The sequence below is a fragment of the Sinohyriopsis cumingii genome, chromosome 9 (assembly GCF_028554795.1).
Source record: "Sinohyriopsis cumingii isolate HCF-2022 chromosome 9, ASM2855479v2, whole genome shotgun sequence".
In the NCBI taxonomy this organism is placed as follows: domain Eukaryota; kingdom Metazoa; phylum Mollusca; class Bivalvia; order Unionida; family Unionidae; genus Sinohyriopsis; species Sinohyriopsis cumingii.
Window position 1 is genome coordinate 23,195,113 of NC_142969.1, and position 23,401 is coordinate 23,218,513.

General features: G+C 36.3%; 1 protein-coding gene across 1 annotated transcript in view; it reads right to left on the reverse strand.

Annotated features, from left to right (window-relative positions):
* Window positions 1-23,401, reverse strand: part of LOC149791390 (thiamine pyrophosphokinase 1-like) — an 83,068-nt gene that overhangs the window by 14,052 nt on the left and 45,615 nt on the right. The window contains exons 2-4 of the mRNA XM_089969940.1: window positions 23,122-23,210; window positions 18,393-18,470; window positions 14,465-14,607 (exon numbers count right to left, since the gene is read on the reverse strand). Coding sequence (XP_089826066.1) covers window positions 14,465-14,607; window positions 18,393-18,470; window positions 23,122-23,170 — 270 coding nt within the window. The 5' untranslated portion in view covers window positions 23,171-23,210. The remainder of the gene's footprint in view (window positions 1-14,464; window positions 14,608-18,392; window positions 18,471-23,121; window positions 23,211-23,401) is intronic.

A 23,401-nucleotide genomic window follows, 5' to 3' on the forward strand; every position in this document is an offset into this window, starting at 1 on the left:
ATCAGTGTGAAGAAAGATGTCCATGGTACTTATAGGACAGTATAATTAACCGGCATGATGGAAGCATGATGGAAGATGACAGCAGAACCTTTAAGATATCATACCAAACTAGCATGATGGAATATTTCCTCAGTGCCTATACGATGTCATACCTAACCAGTATGATGGAGGAGAATCCTCAGTACCATTATATATAATAACGAGCCAATGGGCAAACATTTCATGGTGTTTTCTATGTAATAATACCACTTTACAAACGATAGCTTGCAGAATGCAATTTCACAATTAATCTTACCGTCCATTGACATTTAGAAAATTCAATACCTATTCAAAAAGAATTTTTTTAAAAAATACTTATAATACGGATATTTATGCGATTTTCATATATGATATAAATATAATTCTAAATACTAAACTAAAGTCTGGAAGCAATATTCAGACTGGTCACTTTTTAATACAGCAAATAAAATGGCTAAAGAAGCAGTAATGATTTAGAGATTAAACAACAACGGATTGGTATTTGGTAATTTAAAGGAAAACTGTTCAAGTTTTAATCTTAATGGATCCGATACATAAAGAAAAATAAAAGCAGCGAAGAAAACCAGAGTAAATTGATGACATCAGTGAAAGCAGAGCTAAGACGCTTGAACGTTTGAGAGAAAAAGTTTGGTCATTCAGTACTTAAAGAACATGGATGATGATTTGTTTCTGTACTCATAGTGATGGTAGGAGCTATAATTTAAATGGTCCTGATGGTAAAATAAATCTGGAACAGCACAGATAACCTAACATGATTGATTTTTACCAACCATGAACAACTGAAATCTCACAAGGCATTTGCAATGCAATTGTGATGTGCGTTAGTGTGTACGTTGCTCCCAGTACAATAAATGCCCAGCATGTCAACGTTCGGTAATTATGTTAACACCTAGCAAGCAAGAGAAACTACCCCATGACGCATGTGCAATGCTAACAATGCAGTGATACATACTCTGGGTAGGTTGCTCGTGAAAGACATCGCCGTATCACATGTATACAATATTTTCACATCATAAAAAGATTTGTGATTACCTTAATCAGTTAGATAAAAAAGAATTCAGTAATAAATTAGTAATAAATTCAGAACTTGAAGTTTAGGAGTTGGACATGCGTAAAGTTCTGTTACTGACACTGTACAGTTAATATGATTTTAAAAGAAGTTTAGGGTATTACTTGACTTTCAAATACTAAGAGATCATTCGCTAAAGCGGATGTGGTTATAGAAGGTGGTGAAAACGACTAAGAAATAAAAACATATGTCGCCAGTATGATACAATTATCTCCGAATCAATTGATCCATCGATTAATGCCATGTACAGAAATGAGATTGCTTTTTTATACGATTATATAAGAAGATAGAGAATAATTGACATAGCAGCCAAAACACCTTTAATTAACATGACTCTAATTAAGATGACTCTAATTAACATGACTCTAATTAACATGACTCTAGATTCTACACATTGAGCTTCATATGTGTTTTGATGCTGTACAAAACGACTGGATCAAGAGTTCGCGAAAGTTGTATAACTCGACAATAGATACGATGTCGTTGACAACAGTCTGCCAAGCATGGTTTAGTCTCGGGGTTTTCAATTGAGGCAACAATTAACAGAATCAACTAAGTATTTATTTGTTGAGCAACAAAATCAGACAGAAAGAAACATTGTAAATGTTAACGATTATTAGGCTGATACTTCATCTGATTGGATCGGACAAGTACTCGGGATAACAGACAACAAGGTTGTGGTCTTAAACTAGCCTTTATGATAAAAGGCATTCAATTACAAATCAACAGAAAATAAACTGTTCGTGATCAAATAACGTACGTCAACTTCGTTTCAGATAGCCAATAAAACATCCAAACAATAAGTTCAAATCGATTCCGTTTTAGATATGTATAAATGAATTTCGGACGAACCCCATTACATGAACATTAATCGAGTGACTACCTGTGGTAAAACACTGTTTGCACTTCTTGTTTATCACATCTTTACTAGCTGTCCAACTGTTAAGTGAAGAAGACATTTGAAAGAGAATTAATATTCCTAAATGGAAATGTGATAGTGATTGATCCCGAAGAAAAATTAGATAAATGGCCAGAATTATTGGTTAATATGTAGCAAGGTACAAATACTTAGTTTATAATTGACTACGTTAGGAATCTTGACGACGTTAAAAAGTGACTTGTCCAAATTGTCCAACTTTTAGTGGAAGCCATTCTAAACTATATATATGAGTGATTGCGTAAAATTATAACACGGTGATAAAAACAATCAGGTAAAATATACGGATCATGGTAGCATTATAATGCAAGTACCATACGGCGATGTAAAAATAACTTGATTCAAAGTACTTAATTTTAGATAAGATGAAAACAGAATTTGCTGATATGTTGAAACAAAGAAAAGCAAACAAACTGTTGATGAAGTTAAGTTTACTTTTAAATTCAAGGCACTAACATAACCGTACGTTGTCAAACCAAGAAACGCATATAACTACCGAGACCTATGGTGTCAACTAAGAAACGCATATCACTAACGTTACAGTACGTTGTCAAACTAAGAAACGCATATTTTTTTTCTATAATTAATATTTTTATAATTATTTTTTGTTGTTGGTGAGAGAGATTATATATGTCTATAGATAAACGCATATCACTAATGTTACAGTACGTTGTCAAACTAAGAAACGCATATCACTAACGTTATAGTACGTTGTCAAACTAAGAAAACGCATATCACTAACGTTACAGTACGTTGCCAAACTAAGAAACGCATATCACTAACGTTACAGTACGCTGTCAAACTAAGAAACGCATATCACTAACGTTACATTATGCTGTCAACGAGGAAAGGCATATCACTACCGAGACCTATGGCGTCAACTAAGAAACGCATATCATCAAAGTGACTGTATGGTGTCAACTAAGAAACGCATATCATCAAAGTGACTGTATGGTGTCAACTAAGAAACGCATATCACTAACGTTATTGTACGTTGTCAATTAAGAAACGTATATCATCATATAGAGTCAATGCTATTTGTGCAATGTGATGATATAATCTTGTAACTATATTGAGTTAATTGCACGATAATTGTCTTTGCAATTTAATAAGCAATCTTTAAGCTTGAAAACTATCTCTCAATTTGCTTGATTTGTTTACTGTGTAAAACCGGCTTCGTGTATAATTTTAAAAGTTCTACTGAGTGCGGCCACCACCATCACCGATTAAAATAGAATAAAGGAACAGGAAAACAAGAGCAAAGAAATAATACCAAGAAGAGGATTGATTTTGCTTGACTTGTTTACTGTTTAAAACAGACGTTATTCCTGCTTTCAAAACATTGCGCTGAGAAAACACACAGACTAATTGAAGATGGCGGACTGTTCAGATGGACGTTGCAGTGCTTATGTGCAAATCATGGATAATTCTGTTTATGAGACTCGCTCCAGGAAGAAATATACTGAACTGGAAACAGAAAATGAAGGTGATTGTACTGTACATGGGAATTGTGGTTTAAATGCTTTTTATGACGCAGATTTGGTGAGTGATGAGCCTGACAATGCAAACAAGGCAGATCTATGCTCGCAACCTCAGTACACGAGTACACAGAATGTTGATAATACATGTTTTGACAGAGATGCCCAAGATTCGAGTCACCGTTGTAACAGCCCAACATATCAAGATGTCATATCTCAGGTTCCCAATCAGGACTATATTAGAAGACTTGATCAGGAACTAGATAATCTACCCAGAGACATGTATATTGAGAAATTGCTAGAGGTTTCACACGACAGTGAAGATATTGTAACCTGGTACAGGTCAGTTTTATTTAGTAGAGCACGAGGTTTTCCTGGCTGTCCATCTGGATATTTGGTTGTTAGAAAAAACAGAAATGGTGTAAGTAGTTTAATAAAATATGCAAGGGATTGTTATTCTTTAGCTATATTTATAAAAGGGGATCCTTGCGAGATCGATTCTATTTTTAGCAAGAAGAAATCAAACCCTAATGTACAAGCTGAACATTGTGAACATGACGATGAACATAGCTCAGGGCAAGCAGAACAAGTGATTAATTCAGCAAGACTCTCGCTAGCGGAAATCAAGAGTGATTGCGGTCATCTACAACAAACTGTCGTTTCGCTCAGAGAAGAGATTATATCTCTGAAGGCAACCCAAATCACATTGGTGAATATGAATGACCTTAATGCATTCCGTGCTGATGTAAACAATAAGGTACAGGCACAATCTCAAACAATAGAACTGCTCCGTAATGAGATTACGTCACTGAAAACTACTCAAAGCGTGTTGATGAAAGAAAATGAAACTCTCCACACCATCACCGAGCAACTTAGAGTTAAGCTGATGAAATCTTTGAGTAAACCCATGTCTTATGCGGATGTCGTTCGCACGAATAGTCCAGCTGTAAGTAACCTATCATGTAGTCCCAATGGATGTGGTGATAGCTCTCCATCAGTTGCTGCTCAGAACAAGATTCATGTGTCTAACTGTTCATCTTCCGTCTTGATCGACTCTAACAAAACTGGTTGCGATACACACTGCCGCCTATCAAGTGAATCTCAGAACAGAACTGCAGTGTCCAACTGTTTGTCTCCCGTGTTGGTTGAGGCTGACGACTCTACACCAGGTACAACGGCAGTGGAGTCACGAACCGGTGTAACGGCCCAAACAACTATGGAAAAGAGTGGGGTCAGTGCTCTGCAAACTCTGGTTTCAAAAAGTTCGGATATAATTTCACAGACTTTCGTTAGAAGACATATCGCCCCCTTCGATGGAAATATCCCACAGATTTATAAAGCCAGTGTTCATCCTGATGTGACAAATGTTGTACGCACACCCATTCAGAATCAAAATAAACTGTTAACTTCGACTTCGACCAGGATAGAGAACGCTAGGCATCCGATTACTAGCAACAGTAATGTGAAAGGTATAGACTTGAAAACCCCTCCTAGCAAGATACCTACCGTTATTGGGGGTCAGGTAGAAAGACCTAGATCATTTGGTAAATCAGGTTTAGAAATAGGTTCAGAGAGTATTGTTGGACATGAGGATGTTGATGACAAAAATGAGAATGTTGTATTTGAAGGTATAGTTAGACGTAGAACAAGGCGCTTTTATGTGGGTGGCATTGGCGTCAAATCTACTGCTGAAGGCCTCGGTAAATTCTTGAAAGAATACGATATAGATCCGTTATCCATAAAGTTTATCCACAGTAGACGTAATTGTCTATCGGCCAAGCTGACTGTATATAATTCAGACTGCGACACTGTTGAAAATGATGTAACATGGCCAAAAGGTGTTTATGTAAGAAGGTGGTATGGGAATCAATCTTGGCGAGACAGGTTTAGCAATCGCGATCAGGAGGCAAATGAAGGTGCAGGATGCGATATTCTGTGACTAGGGTGACAGTTAATTGTTCATAAATTTGCCATTATGTTCTGTCGTAAGTTAATGTGTTTTGTCATCTTTGTCATTTTAGTCCTGCTTTCACGATGCATAAGTATTAATATGCCTATATTGCAAGTTAATATGAATCTTAATATACTGATCTGGAATGTTAGAGGAATTATGTCCTCTGCTCTTAGCTTTAGTGCAATGCTGGATAAATATAATGTTGACGTAGCTTGCGTAACTGAACATAAACTATTACAGCACATACTTCCATTTTGCGATACTATTCGTTCTGATTATAAATGCACTGCTAAGGCAGAGGATATTTCCTCTAATTGTATGTTAATAAAATGTGGTAAAGGAGGAGTTGCAATCTTCTGCAAAACTTCTCTCATGAGATATGCTAACTTTATAGATGAAGTTAATAGTGACAGAGTTGTTGGCATAGAATTCAAATTTCCTGATATGCAAAATGTATATATTTTTTGTGTATATATGCCGACCCTATTATATGGCATAGATTGTTACAAAGCGCAAATTGAGTTGATTCAAAATCTCTATGATCAGTACTCACAGCTGGGGGACGTGTATTTTACTGGTGATTTCAATGCAGTAGCTGAACCAGCCACTTTCAGAGATTACAAAGATAGAGTATTTCATGAGTTCTTACGATATAATAATCTAGTGAGTGCTGGACATTTAATAATATGCACTGGTTCCCGCTATACGTTCACCCCAGCAAGAACGATGATTGATCATTTTGTACTGTCGGATCAATGCATAGGTAGATTACGAAGTGTGCACATTGTTTCAGATCACGAAGAGCACGCGATATCTGACCACCTCCCTATCCTTACTTCCCTTCGTACAGTGACCTGTGGGAGAGACTTCAGACAGTCTATGAAGAGAAACAACATAGCCTGGAATAAATTAAACGCTGATATCTTGAAAAACTATCAATCTGAGCTGGACCTTCGCCTGAAAACTTTAGATATAGATACTATTTCGGACAATGTTGATAGCTTTTACCAGCACATTGTTAATGCAATACAGCAGTCAAGCGACATCGCGCTTCCAAAGTCTAAATTCAATTATCATGCCAAACCATATTGGTCAAATGAACTCAAAGAAGCACATAAACTTCAAAGACATGCTAGGTATACTTGGATAAATGAGGGAAGACCGAGGGGTAGTCAATTTAATTCTTACAGAGAATATAAAGATAAGAAGAGAGACTTTAGAAACGTTCAAAAACTGGCTGTGGAAAAATATATGGGAGAGGTGTATGAAGAAATTGAAAAAGCACATGAATGCGATGTAAGACACTTTTGGAAAATGATCAACATTAAGAGAGGGAACAATACAAATTTTTGTCAGGAACTATCAACTGATGGAGTTTGTGTCCGTGATGATGATTCCATCGCAAATGGCTTTGCTAGATACTATGAGGACATTCACACGCCGAATTTAAACCATAGTTTTGACGGAAACTTTTATGAATTTATAGAGAGAGAATTAAATCGGGGTCTACAGGACGAAGTAAGCCATATCGAGGCCTTACAGACCAGTATCAGTTTAAATGAAGTAAGAGAAATCATTAAAGGTCTAAAGAAATCAAAAGCATCGGGCCATGATCAAATTTGCAATGAACATTTGATCTATGGCAGCGACTACCTCATCGAGTGTATGACAATTTTATTTACTCGGATGATTGATCAATCTTACATACCTGTAGATTGCAAAAAAGGGTTACTAATACCACTGTACAAAGGTAACAGAAAATCAAAGAACTCCCTCGAAAGTTACAGGCCTGTTACTTTACTGCCTGTTATCTACAAAACCTTTGAGAAAATTATTCATGAACGTTTGGTAACTTGGCTCAAAGATACTAATTCTAGTATACCCAGTTCACAACAACATGGTTACCAAAAAGGTTTAGGCTGCACAACAGCGAGTTTTGTGCTGTTGCAATCAGTACAATATAATGTAAACATGGGTTCACGGGTTTTTGCTGCTTTTCTTGATACAAAAAAGGCATTTGATACCGTGTGGCACGAAGGACTGCTTTTTAAATTATTCACGTTGGGAATTACGGGTAAATCCCTTTTGATATTTTTTAACATGTATACAAATTTACAGAGTAAAGTTCTTGTAAATGGGCAATTTTCAGATTGGTTCTCAATTGGCCAAGGAGTGAGACAAGGGGGTGTTTTGTCAACCTTGATGTACACAATATTTATAAATGACTTGCTGCTACAGTTAGAAAATAGTGGATTTGGAGCAAAGATTGGATCCTTAGCTGTGGGAAATCCAACCCTAGCTGATGATATTTCACTTTTGGCTATATATCCTAGCAATCTACAAAAGCTGTTAGATATAGCATACGACTACAGTAATAAGTGGCGATTCGAGCTTAGTGTTACAAAGTCATACATTATCATTTTCGGACCCCAATACAAGAATTTTATCAATATGAAATGGTATCTTGGCCCGTCATGTTTGCCGGTCACCGATTCGGCAACACACCTGGGTCACCGGATTAACTCAAAGCTGACGTCGCATGACGCAATACTCGATGCATGCAAGAAAGGGAAAAAATCTTTTCACGGTCTGTTTGGTATTGGCATTAAACCGAATGGTTTAAATCCTTTGGTTGCTGCAAATGTAATTAAAAAGGTAATTTTCCCTTCAATGTTTTATGGAAGTGAATTATGGTGTAACATTTCAAAAAGTGACCTCGCTTTATTGGATAAAACTCTGAGGTATTTTGCCAAACATTTACAAGGTTTTCCAATACATACAAGATCAGACATTGCCCTGGGAATGCTAGGATGGACATCAGCGCAGTCCGAAATTGATAGAAGAAAATTGATGTTTTTACACAGATTGTGTTTGATGCCTAACAATGTACATACTAAACGTGTGTTTAACGTTGCGTTATTTCACTTCATTCTGAGCGGATGCATGTCAAGCTGCGGGTTAATTTCAAATTTATATTATACCTCAAAGAAGTTTGACTTGCTCGGGTATCTAACTGATTATTTACATTATTCTGAAATTCCAGATAAACATAATTGGAAAGAAATTGTAAGGTCAAAAATTGTTGGTCTTGAAAATAGCCTCTGGAGAGTTCGTATGTCTAATCAAGCAGATTTTGATAGATTCTCTTCGATACACGAATACTTACGACCTGCCTCAGTGTGGCAGTGGGCTAAAACTAGACAACACACTAAGGTATTTACATATGTAGCTAAACTATGGGCTGCTGTTCCACAAACACAGCTTGATATGTGTATTAGATGTGGGAATGTTTATACAGACTTGATACTTCATTGTTGTGTTAGTTGTCCTTATATGTCGAACTTTCGAAATTCTTTCTGGGATTTCCTTACTGATAAATTTCCCCTGAGCCTGCACATTACGTTATTTAATGCAGAAGATGAGCTGCAACTACAATATCTTTTAGGTAAAAGGTTACCATCAGGAGTAATCGACAAAGAAAACTCCAAGCTATTCGTCCTGTATGCAGCATACTTTGTCATGCAGTGTGCAGCTATCTTCTGTAAATAAGGTACTGAAACTTGCAACTTATGAGTTGACGAACACTTTGTTGATTGATATTGTGTAAGAATTTGTATTCCAATATAGAATATTTTTTTTTTTTTTTTTTTTTTTTTTTATATTTATTGATTGTATTCAGATGATTTATTCTTATATCATGTAATCTTCCATGGAAGGAAATAAAGATGATGATGATGATGATGATAATTAAGAAATGCGTTTCATCAAAGTGACTGTATGGTGTCAACTAAGAAACGCATATCACTAACGTTATTGTACGTTGTCAATTAAGAAACGTATATCATCATATAGAGTCAATGCTATTTGTGCAATGTGATGATATAATCTTGTAACTATATTGAGTTAATTGCACGATAATTGTCTTTGCAATTTAATAAGCAATCTTTGCACATCCCAAATTGTAAATTCTTTCAGAATACACATTTTCTGATTCTATCACAAATTCTCTTTTCATCTTTGCCAGTGCCCTACGAATAGAGTATTGCCCTTAAACTACAAAATATTCTGCATTTTTGTGCCACTTAGCTCATCTCGGAAAAGTATTGGAACTTTGTTGTTTGTTTGAGGGATGTATGTCCTTGGAATAGTCGCTCGTGTCGTAGAACTTGATGTAATGCTCCATCTCACTGTAAATGTTTCTGTCTCGACATGAAAACTCCACGAATCTGTGTTAATCATAAGCATTCTCATCCAATCACCGTATCTGCTTAACAACTTACTGTAGTAGAGTTCATACACCTACCATCTGGACAGCTCTATCATATTTAGGCCACCATATATCGGTTTGATGTTGTTGTTGGGTTTAACGCCATTTTGCAGCACACGATAGGCTATACATGGCGGCCAGTATTAATGGTGGAGGAAGAACCCGGGAAAACCCCAGAAAGAACCACCGACCCACGAGCAGCTACTGGCAAGCTTTCTCACATACCCACATTGGCTGAATCCAAGACTCGGACCCATGGAGACAGTGGTGAGATGGCAGTGATCCGTAGCGGAGAGCGCTTTAGACCACTCGGCCACTCGGGGCCCCTATACCGGTTTGATTAGTTTGATTCATTTGTTTTTCATACTGACTAGCACCAAGTGGACATCTACTGTCCGCCTAGCAACAACAAAAAATTCATATTTTTAGCTAGCACTTGAAATAATCAGCCCTCTCATTGTAAATGTTTCTGTCTCGACATGAATACTCCACGAATCTGTGTCAGTCATAAGTGTTTTCATCCTATCACCGTATTTGCTTAACAACTTATTGCAGTAGAATTCATACATCAACCATTTGGATAGCTATATCTTAGTTAGACCACCCTATATCGGTTTGGTTACATTCATTTGTTTGTCATGCTGAATATCACCAAGTGGACATCTACTCTCTGCCTAGCAAACAATTCATCTTCTTAGCACTTTAAAAACATGATTTCCGTTTGGACATATTTTAACCCTTCCTAATTATTTTTACTCAGATTTGTCGATTGCTTCATAGACACCAAATAGGTAATCACAAGAAGTTGTCTTTTTCGACAATCATTAGCATTTATTTGACTGGAACTGATTAGCATTTATTTGACTGGAACTGGTATTCAGTTCAGTGAATGATTTTAGCCAAGGCTACAGATCAAAGACAATACTGCATATTTTTAACTTTCAAAGTCAGCTACAGGTAAAACTTTATGTCTTGGTAATGTATCACATATTTCTCTAATTTCACTATGTGTTACTAACATTGCGAATTTTAACAAATGTTCTCTGCCTACATAATTTGTTCCTCGGTAGCTTATCTTTGGTGATTAACCAGCATAATGGCTTATTGCCCAACCTTACAAATTGTTGGCGTAAACATTTTTCATGATAATTAACCTCGGCCAAACATTGTCCTCATCTTGACCTTTCGAAGCCACCATCGCATATTCTACTTTCATCAACAACATATTTGTCATTGTCCTGGCATGAGTATGCGGTAGCATGCTAATATTACCTCTTTTTCAAGCGTTGATCATCACGAATATGTCACAATCTCTCAAAAATGTACATTTAACATCCTTGGGAGCTACAGGTGTTTTAATAAATCTGTCAAAGCTATCATACTTAGAAATACCTTTTCTCATTAATTCAGGTTTCTTGCTTTCAAACGTTTAATATCTGAACAAATTGGTAATCATTTCAATGTTTGGCCAACTATTCTCATTATCCGAACAAATTGGTAATCATTTCAATGTTTGGCAAACTATTCTCATTATCTGAACAAATTGGTAATCGTTTCAATGCTTGGCCGTCTATTCCCATTATCTGAACAAATTGGTAATCATTTCAATGCTTGGCCAGCTATTCCCACTATCTGAACAAATTGGTAATCATTTCAATGCTTGGCCATCTATTCCCACTATCTGAACAAATTGGTAATCATTTCAATGCTTGGCCATCTATTCCCACTATCTGAACAAATTGGTAATCATTTCAATGCTTGGCCATCTATTCCCACTATCTGAACAAATTGGTAATCGTTTCAATGCTTGGCCAGCTATTCCCATTATTGTCTCATGAATCTAAATCTATCTACAAGTGTAACTGTTTGTTAAATGATATTTCCCTTTCACTCTTCAGGGTCCTATCAAGTAATATAATCTTTGCTGAATTAAGTCATCGCTGGATAATGATTGTAAGTGTTCTTATGAAGAGATGACTGATAAATTATGAATTAATATTGGAACATTACTCCGAGTAAATCGTTTATATTACAATCCATATTGTCAAATCTTCTGCAATTGCTGTGAAGTTATAGTGGTCACACATTTTTATCTTGCATGTATCGCTATCAAAGACATGACATGTACATGTTATTTTAAAAATCCAAATCACGCACACACACACACACACACACACAGAGTCATGTAATGGTACTTTTTCCATTCTATCAAACAGAATCGACAAATCGGTATGCCTATCTTTTTCTTTCCTAATCATCCTGACTGCTCTATAGTATTTATCTTCAACCGTTTCATATACTTTTACTGAGATGCCATATTAGAGTACAATTATTTTGGTACCCTGTCGTGTTAAGAAACATCTGTCAAGCCAATTGCTCTATCCTACCAAAATCTATTTTGATAGTCCATCCACGTAATCACTCGGTACAGTTTGTGCATGTTCAACTGCATAGAAGAAAAAGTTTGTCATCCTTTTTTTAATTTCATGTTTACGCAAGAATTTTTGCTCTGTTTCTTTTTTAATTAACAACTCAGGTAAATCATTATAGGAGCTTCCTTTTATCGATTGAGGCATGAAAACACGCAGTGATAACTATTCGAATCTGTGAAATATCCACACGCTTTCAATTATACCCTGGCAAAATTTGGTACGTAAAATGTCGAAAACATAACGTATCATCCATCTCACCCCCGTTCATTGTGCTCACGGTATTGTGTTGTACGATGCCCTGAAACCAACGTTCTCTGGATCCTCTGTTGGTCTCTTCGTGGCCCTGAGAGTCAAGTCAAGCTGAAAGTTGATGTAACTGAAATGCCCAATTTTCCAAACCATGATTATTCTAGGATTGATCCGTGTCGCTTAAAAATTCATACCACCACGTGAAAAAATCTGTACTGAAACAAGATTTGTCATAAATTTAAGCACAATGGCCACTTATGAGTGAGAGTGACCTCGTCAAAAGCCTGACCAATACATGTGTCTGCTAAAGGAATACTTTCCTAATCAATATCATTCTCAAGAGCTTTCTTTGCCATAGCTCTAATAAATGCATAAGCTGCGTATAAATCAGGGAATTCTTTTCCAATAGGACCGACTTTCTGATCCAAACAAGGTTTTTCAGTTATAATTGGATTAACCACAACCTTATCTCCAGCTCGATCGTTGTACTGATGTTTCAACAGCCTCTTGTCGAATCACAGAAAATATTATTCCAGATTTTCAATTCTGTATAACCATCCAGTGTGCTGTTTTATAAGAAATTAAATAAGCACCAAAGAAATTATTTTACAATCGAGACGGAATGTCTGGCTTTGATACAGGATCATTGTGATCAATACCCTTTGACTGATCCACACAAGGAGTGAAAGTGACCTTGTCAAAAGCCTGACCAATACATGTGTCTGCTAAAGGAATCCTTTCCTGATCAACTTCATTCTCAAGAGCTTTCTTTGCCATAGTTCTAGTAAATGCACAAGCTCTTTATAAATCAGGGGATTCTTTTTCATTAGGATCGACTTTCTGATCAAAACAAGGCTTGTCAGTTACAGGTGGATTAACCACACCCTTATCTCCAGCTAGGTCGTTGACTAGAAATATAACAAAAATGCCCTCAACGGGTATTAAATACACTGTTCCGACTGTCACGGGTCCTTAGACTAAGTCAGATGACAGATTTACACAATGGAGAGGAACATTAACAAAGCAGCACTCTACTTCCTGAATAAGAACACTCTCATTAGAAGAATACTTTTCAGAAAAACGCAAAGTACCTGATAATAAATTACTCTGAGAAGCTCCTGTGTCCCTTAAAATTTTAATAGTGCTAGGACTGAACGTATCACCCATGAGTGATACATAACCCTTCGACATGCATGGTTCATAATTTTCCATTTTAAAAAATCAGACTGGGGTTTATTAGTCCCAACACGTGTGTGGCTTTCAATACATGACTGACATTGACCTCTTAGAAATAAGAGCATTTGGAATGTGTCTGTCTTGATTCTGTTGCTTATTTTTCAATTTGTCGCAATCAGAAATAACGTGTCGTTTCTTCTTGCAATAGGGGTCAAGAGTTCATACTTTTGGAACAAATAAAAGTTTATTTACGAATTAACACGTGCCTCACGTCACGTAGTCCAGGTATGACCTTGACTCAATTAAATGGTTCTTACTCTGAGAAAGAATATCATAAAAGTTGTTTACCAAAAGTATCACTGATTTTAAGGTCAGCAACTAGATATAATGTTTATATTATTAGGTATTTACATCAGTGAAATATATGTTTTAAAAATCAATCCAGTCAAACAAAACTGAACCTAATTCTTAAAAAAATCAAGTCCAGTAAAAAAATTACATTAAAATAGCATGTAATGGATTAAAAATATTTTAAAACTAACAGACAAACAATTAATTTAAATATACATAACACTTGTTACATTGTATATTAATGTTATTGTCCTTCTTTCCTAGACCATAACTCTAGTTTCACTTTCACAGCATAAAAGGAACAAGTCATTTATACAAAAAACATTATCTGCTGGAAATCGCCCTGCCCATGTAGACTATGCCCTGATTAAAATCCCCACATATATAGTATATATAGTTGTTCTTACAGTGGAGTTACAATGAGCGGTCAGCATGGATTCCTGAATCTGTGATATCTGTTCTTACCTGAGGTAATAAAAGAGAGCACATGATGATACAATTAGATTCCATACCTTTCCCCTGTAATACTCTAGCGTTGACGTAGTAGCTGAGTCGAAGTCCCCGGAAATGATGTCAGGAAGATATGAATCACGTTCCTCACCCAGTTCAGAGTGAAGATGGTTAATACTGCCATCAGTGGCAGCTTTGAAAATTGCTGTAAAGAGAGAGTGTGTTCCGTTTTCAATATTAAGTTCATTTAATATCGACTGATCAACAAGCAGCTTATTCAAAGCACTCTTGATGGATTAGATATTGATGTTGTCTTTTAAGTGGAATAAACCAAAAATCCAGGAGATAAACAACCAGTCTTTTAATAACGTCCATATCCCCTTAAAAGTGAAAGACCGACGGTCAGGTGGGATGATCAATGGAATCAACCAGAGACAGAAATATAAAAAGAGGTTACACAGTACATATAAATTTACAGGACACAGAGGTATAAGACCTCCTTCTGTATGTATGAGATTCGGGTTCGAGTCAAGGATTAACGGGGACCCATCGATTGTCGGAAGTTGTTTCTCTGTACTCCGATCGCTCGTATTCAGTCTACAATGCGGCTGGTGTTTTAATAATTTGTTAATCTTGAATACTAGAGCATACTAATTTCTTCTGTATTTTAAATGGCCGAAGAAATTGGTTATGGTGAAGATCCATAAATTTGAGTTAAAGTATTATATATGCTTAGATTGACACGTATAACACATAACTGCCTTTCTAACTACATAATCTTATATATTATGTAAATAATTCAAATGTCAATAAAAGAACAAACCACAAAATCCAATACTTTCTTTCTTATATAATGGGTCCAAAATAGCCAGATACGTTTTGTCTTTATTTTGCTTTTTGACTCCAACGGGCAGAGAAGGTTCGGGACTTTGCTCCTAAAATCACAACAAATCGTCCAATTGTAACACACTGACTGACTGAGCAAAGTAGTAATAAGAGCCACTTGAGACCCAAAATAACCATTCGAGACCTAAAATAGCCACCTGAAACCCAAATGGGAAATCCGATGTTAAATGGGGCCGTTGGTTTAACATGGAAATATAACTTGAGGCAATTGAGACCCCAACGGGAAATCCTATGTTATGTGGGCCCTCTGATTTAACATGGGAATTACACTTGGGACCCAAAGGAGACACTTGAGACTCCAATGGTTAAATATGCCGACTGAGCGACAGAAGGGTCTCTTTGGCGAAAAGAGGAATTAAACATGAGAGGGCCTCTTCAACAACATGGGGAACTGAGTCTTGAGGGAAAGAAAGGACTCTTGAACAACATGGGAAATTTAGGATAAGAGTGACCCTTGGGCGTCAACAGAAATTTGACATGTGAATGGCATTTGTGGGATACCAGGAAATTAATATGGAAGAGGCACTTGAGGACAAATAATGCACTTGGCGACCTTCAGGACAAAAAGCTGCACTTGGAGTAACCATCATGCACTTATCAAGTACAATACATAGAAACTTTGTTCAAAACTTTTCCTTCAAATGTCGCTTTGTGTCCTGAAGTGTCACTAAGTGTATTTTTGTCCTTAACTGCCGCTCCCCGCCAAGTGCATTTTTGTTCTAAGTGCCGCTTTTTGTCCTGAATGTTTTTGCTCCAAATGCCGCTGTTTGTTCTCAAGTGCCGCTCCCATTTTAATTTCCCGTTATACCCCCAACTTTCATTCCCATGTTAATTTTCCCTTGATGATGTAGTGTCCCCACCCATGTTAAATTTCCATTGACACTCAAGGGCCATTCCCATGTTAAATTTCACTTATCGCTCAAGTGGTCCTTCTGCAGCTCAAGAGACCCGTTTCCTCGTGTTGCTCAAGAGGACCTCCTATGTTAAATTCCCCTTGTCACCTTGGGTCTCAAGTGCCTACTTTGATCTCAAGTGCCATTCCCATGTTAAACCAACGGGCCCCATTTAACATAGTATTTTCTGTTTGGGTCTCAATTGTCTCTTTGAGTCTTAAGTGCCTTTCCTATGTTAAACCAACGGGCTCATTTAACATATAATTTCCCGTTTGGGTCACAAATGGATCATAGTGCTACTGGCCAGACATAGCAAATTGTACTCGACACCTCTAATGACACCTGCAGATGCGCTGTTCACATTTATCGGCTGTGCATTCATATTGTGAACGCACTATAGCACCTACAGTATGCTACCAACTTTCAATCAGTTACATTAACTTACTAGACATTGTTACGTCTTTACTTGTACTAAACAGTGAGAAGGGGATGGGGCAGTACTATTTCACATCACCTCTCTGCTAAAGAGTGGCGGGTTGCATGGTGCTTAGTCACTAGCACATTACCAGACCTTTAACGTAAGAAGATATAAATTGAGCAATTGAGTGACTGTGGGTTTAGTACGTATATGCTAGAATAATTATCGTTTTTTCTTGGATAGATTTCTCAGGAAGTTACACGTAAGATTCATTAAGACTGAGTTTTTGATCTAGCCAGTTGGGCAAGAAAAGCAGGCGGCAAATGTTAGACATGAGCTGTTTCTGATCCTGTAGTTGGATCAATAAGAATAAAACAAAACTGGCTGCTTTCTCAATGCAAACGTATGGGGATTTATAGATAATCAATCAAGTGTCAAGATTCACCTATTAACCACTGACCTAGTGAATATTTAGATTGATCAGCCAATCAAATTCAGATAAAGCAAAGTTACCCAATAGCAGCCAAGCTCAGTCTAAACCATGTAAAAACTCTGCCCCCCCCCCCCATCTCTTTGAATGGAGTCTATGCCTTTCATTCAGAATATGCTCGTCTATCTCCGATTAGAGTGCAATAACTTCAATTATTAGAACAAGACCTAGAAAGTAAGAGCAGTGATACTTCCCAACATGGTAAGAAATTTGGTCGACAAACATCGTGTTACATCAGGGGTGGGCAATAAGTTTCGCACGGGGGGGGGGGGGCACTACATAAAGTTTGGAAAAGTCGCCACGGGCCGTACATTTCTACTGTATTAATGAAATTGAATTACAAGCTATTGTATAAAGACCCCATTATGTTCTTTCCACAATAAAGTAAATATATCTGAAGTAATAGCGATGACAGAAAACGAAAGTTATATTAGTATTAACGAAGGAAGATTCTAGTAGTTTCTTCAATTGTCGGCAATACCGGTCTTAAGGTAATGCGGTTGCCTTTGGCCATGCCCCTTACGGCCGCGCGCTCCAACTGACCAAAAACTTAGGCATTCTACTGTAACTCCATAGGCCAGGCCGCGCTGCCAGTGTGGCGCCTTGGACTCACAAACTATAAGGCCGAACTTGACTTTACCAGGAGTCATGGCGGACCGATTAAAAATGTTAAAAGGGCCAGATCAGGCCTGCGGGCAGTATTTTGCCCACCCCTGCGTTAAATACAAAGAATGCATTCTCATACTAAAAAATAGACAATGAAAATAACATTCGACCATCGGTAAAATATATGTAGTTCCAACTTGTTATTCCTTTAACATTTGAAAGAAAAATTTGGAGACATAATTTTGTTTTCTGAGGCTAGTGCTTACCTTAAAATAGTGATCAAACTTTACTCAATAGTTTTGACGTTACTGAGAATACCATGATGAAATAATAGCAACGGGCATAAGGACAATTAAAAAAGACCACTATTTACATCTGATGTTTTGTTTCTAGCAAGTGGTACAAAAGGTGAATGACACTGTTATCTTCTATATGTTGTGTTCAATATACTAGAATAAAAACAAGCCTTGGCACAGTGTATTGTTCTTACCTTTACTGTATAAAATCATCCCTTTGCAGAATATATTGTGCATTGTTCTTACCTTTCTAGTATATAAATCATCCTTTGCGGAATGTACTGTTCTTACCTGTCTAGTATACAAACAACCCTTTGCCGAGTGTATTGTTCTTACCTGTCTAGTATATAAACAACCCTTTGCAGGGTGTATTGTTCTTACCTTTCTTCCAAAGCACCTTGAGAATATGTAGGCAGGGTCCAATCGGTTGATTTAGAACAATTAGCACCAACCTGTTATCTGACAATATAAAAAAAACTATATATATATATATATATATATATATATATATATATATATATATATATATATATATATATATATATATATATATATATATATATATACTTCAGTAGTGTACTAGAGCTTTTTCTGTGATTTGTGAAATGTAAGTCACGGGCAAAACTTTCAAAACAACAAAAAGCCCTCTGAATCCAGCATATAACCAATTAATTTCATTATAGATGTTTTTGACACTAATCTTTCAACTACACACATTTAATTTTCAATATTACTCATTAAATTTTGTAATGAAAAATTGAAACAATTATTCGCGCTTTCAAATGGTCTGCATCCAATGCGTTTAGATATTCACATCAGTGTGATGTATCAATGAAAAAAGTACTTTAATTACAGATGGGAAATGATAGTCATCTGTGGTCTCACCAACACCGACCGTGTCACGCAACTGCTAGCAAAACGTCTTGCAACAAGAATCATCCACACACCTGGATAGGCTATTATCCACGCCACAACGAACGAGGATCAGGCGACAGTACACCCAAGAACTGATTCAGGGCAAACTATATTGCTGGTCATATGTGACGAAACGCATCTCTGGTCTCAAATATTTAATTGTGATTAATTATCGATATCATATGTGCTTTTTGTTATTGGGTTTGTTTCTTGTTGTTTTCCCTTGTTTATTTTTCGTTGTGTTTTTTTTTTTTTTTTTTTTTTTTCGTTTTTATTTGCTGGCGGGATTTGAGGGTAGAGTTGGTGGCAGGGGTGTAGTAGCTGTTATTTAAGAGAAAATGATAGCTAAACCGCGAATTTTGTTTGATTGTTTGCCGATTACAATAGCATAAATTCATCTTCACTTTCACAGTACAAAAAGGGCAAAGTAATTGCGAAATTCTTCTCGAAGACGTGAATTGTTTTCACATTACTGAACAAACAGTGGGAAACTCGAAGTTGTGCAGAAATAAAACAAGATGAGAAAACAAGGATGATAATTTCCTGACCAACTATCTGCTAACGACTACGAGGACAGTATCTACTGACAAACAGAAATAATTCTATCTATAAAGAAAACAGTCATTCATATTGATTTTTGTGACTGGATAAAAATTGTTAAATTTACAGTTTCCATTTGGCGTGCTATTTGCTTTCTTTCTGCGACATTAATTCGTATAATTAACATTCGAAGGACCGATCACTTTGACAAGGTGGGAATCATATCGTGTTTATCAATTAGAGAGACAACATACGCAGCTGGTCTTGAACAAAGATCTTTCTGTAGATCATATCACTTTCAGCATTGTTTTATTAGTTTTTTTGTCGGCCTCGTTTTCCTTTGATCTTAGAAGCAATAATTTGTACGTTTCGAAATCTCACCCCCACCGTCCGGTAAAACACTGTCATCTACTAGCTATATATATTCCAAAAAGAAACAAAGAAATTATTTCTTTTTAAAATGTGAAGACTCCTCATTATTGGGCGTTTAAAGGGAACCTCATTTCAAAGACAGGTAACATAAACAGTGTCATAGATGATCAACTTTTCCTACATGACTTTAGCGGACATGTACATAATTAACAAGTAGAAAGCTTCAATGACAGGACCCCCCAGTAGCTCAGCTGGTACAGCGTCGGATTCGTAATCCATGGGTCGCGGGTTTGATACCCTAACAGGCCAGTTCAAGTGGACTGCATCGGTGCCTCCAATGGAAAGGCACTCATTCCCCACTTACTCTGCATGATGTAGCCAATAATGTATTAAAGTGCTGTTCAAAAAAGCAATCAGAGCATACTCGACTCTTTCCAATGCGATATGAATTACATATATTCTCTAAAATAAAGTCTTCTTCTAACGTCCAACGAAAAAGCCTGATGACCCTCCGATTGCATCCAAATTTATGAACAACTAATTAAAAAATGTTAGCAAATAAGTTACTCCTTTAGGTTGCGCTTGTATATTGTAGACATGTTGGTCCCGTGCCTTTATTTTAATCAGCAAGCCTTAGAAATTATGCCAAGCGGTTCGGACCATGCGGTTTTATAGCATGCTTACCACATACTCTACTTAATTTAGTTATGCTACCCATATGTATTGTCATCTATAGTTTCCAACGTGTATGCCACACTACAGTCTACACCCGTTATAAGCTACCCCATATAACGCCAATAAATGACCACGAACGGATTCTTCCCACCTCTACATTTCAGCCGAAACGGGTTCGAATATGTAACCTGAGTTCGATGCTTGCCCCCCACCCCCATGTCATAAGAGCAGACTCATCGAGACAATCGTCTTCACTTGAGATGCGTTCCGTGATGACGTTCACTCTGAGAAAACCTTTGACATTTTAAAAACATCAAGTCCATTGACATTTTAAAAACATCAAGTCCATTGACATTTTAAAAACATCAAGTCCATTGACATTTTAAAAACATTAAGTCCATTGACATTTTAAAAACATCAAGTCCATATCAAATTATCTGAGTTAGTATTTTAGGAATATGTTTTGCCTTTATCTTTGGTTTGGATGTCATTCTGGAGATGCCTAAACTTGACGTTATATAACCATCACTGTGAAAGTCAGTCAGTCAAACATACATACATATATACAAACGTATGTACGTACGTACGCAAGCACGCACCTACACCCACACACACACGTACGTACATACATACATACATACATACATACATACATAATGAAACATACATACATACATACACCACCCTGCCTGTCCGTCTGCTATATCTAACCTTGAATAATCAGTTTAGCCGACTATGCCTCTGTCTGTCTATCTTTGTTTCTTAGAGCCATGTTCTTTGAGACTATTACGTCCACACTCCTTAATTCTTCCAACCTCACTGAAAAGCCAACTCTTTCAAGGAACAATGTTGGCCTTAAAGGAGCTTAGACAGTATATGATTATGCGAGTTAGAAAATCCAAGGTATCGTGAATAACATGTTGGTTCCTGAACAATGTTCCGGTTTGCTTTTGAGAAACTGTGCTAATCTATTTGTTATAGACCGAATATATATATATATATATATATATATATATATATATATATATATATATATATATATATATATATATATATATATATATATATATATATATATATATAAAGAATACAAATCATATGGCGAATAACAATCATTTCAAGTGCACTGGATCCAGCAAGGGATCACGTGTGTCAGGGATTGATTAAGATCAATACAATAAACTGACAACAAACAGTGCGAAACTAGTATCTAGCTAGCCTAAGCGCTTTCGACTCTTTAATGAGTCTTTCTCAAAGGCAAATACAAAACATAGACAAGACAAACAAATAAAACAGAAAGTGAAAAATGAGAAAAACAGAACTTACGGTATTGCGAATCAAATCCAAAAATATTCAAACAAGTAAAGACACAAGTCCAAGTAATAAAAAGTCCGTAATAAAATTCAGTTCAAGTCCCGAAGATATCCAAGTCTCTTGTTGAATCAGAGAAATATTATTCCAGTTTTGAATTTAGCATGAATTCCAGTGAGTATCTTTATCCGCGAATTTTATCGGAGCACTTTTGTAGTTCCATAGAAAATAATCACTTGAATTTAATAATTTGCAGAAAATAAAATTCAGCCCTAACTGGTCACAACATAATACAACTTAAAGTGCTAGATGTTAAAGCACGACTGGTAAAATCCTCACAGTCACAAGATAATACAGTTCTCAGTTTGACCTCAGGTCACAATTAGCAGTTTCTAAAAACAACCATTACCTAATGGAAAATAACCTTCTAGAATGATCTAATGAGCCTTGTTGATTTACAACACAATAGCCTACAAAATGCACTCAGGAATCTCCAAAACCCTGACCCTGATCAACATATTTACTCCTTCCTTGTTTACCAGAATAATAATCCTGATATTAAGCTCATAAACATAGAGAATAATGAAGCTATTATTAGCTGTTTACATAAATTAAATAAATTTAACAAATTTAACAAAAGACAATCAGGTCAAGCAAAAATAAACTCAATTTTGGACAAGGTCAAGTTAAGCATCCAATGTTACATTACAATAACATGTAATGGAATTTAAAAAACAACAACAAACAATAAATGAAATATACCCAACATAAAAAGAAAGCTAGTGCACATGCATATATTTCATTTGAAGAAGTGTCAAGGTCAGGAGCGTGACTTTGTTTTTGAAATTAAACTTTTCATAACCCTTTTGTAACAGAACATTGGAATTCGTGGCTTTTCAAAACACGGTGACATTTATCACGAAATACCAAATACAGTTCGTAGCATTCATTCCGCGATAACAAATAATATCTTTTTTTTTTACAAATGGGTATCGTAAACTACCGTAGTCTTTTATTTTAAGACGCCTATGTAAAACAAGGTCCATTGAATAAGGTGGGTACTGTAATACTAATAGTAATGCTATGTGTAATCTACCCCAGTATAAGGCGACCTCGCCTGTAACACGGTCCATTGTATAAGGTGGGTACTGTAATACTAATAGTAATGCTATGTGTAATCTACCCCAGTATAAGACGAACTTGCCTGTAACACGATACACGTTCATGACCCCCATGAACAGCGTTACAGTAACCATTGTATTTTCTTTTCATGAATCTCCTTTGAAGCAAAACTGACCTGTATCATCCTTGAGATAGTGTAAAGGCATCCGATGCAATTCGTCCATTATACCTGTATTCAAATACCTTGGATTTATTGTTAGATTTCTGCAATAAAATCAAAATAAATACAATTATTGTAAAGTAACTCACATAAATTTTAATCTTATATATCGTATAACATAAGATACGCGAACAAAAATTAAACGCTATTCTAAACTGGCTTTTTCTTCGTCATAGAAACGATAAAAGTATCGGTTTTCTTATATCTAATACAAAATCGAGTCCCTCGAACAATT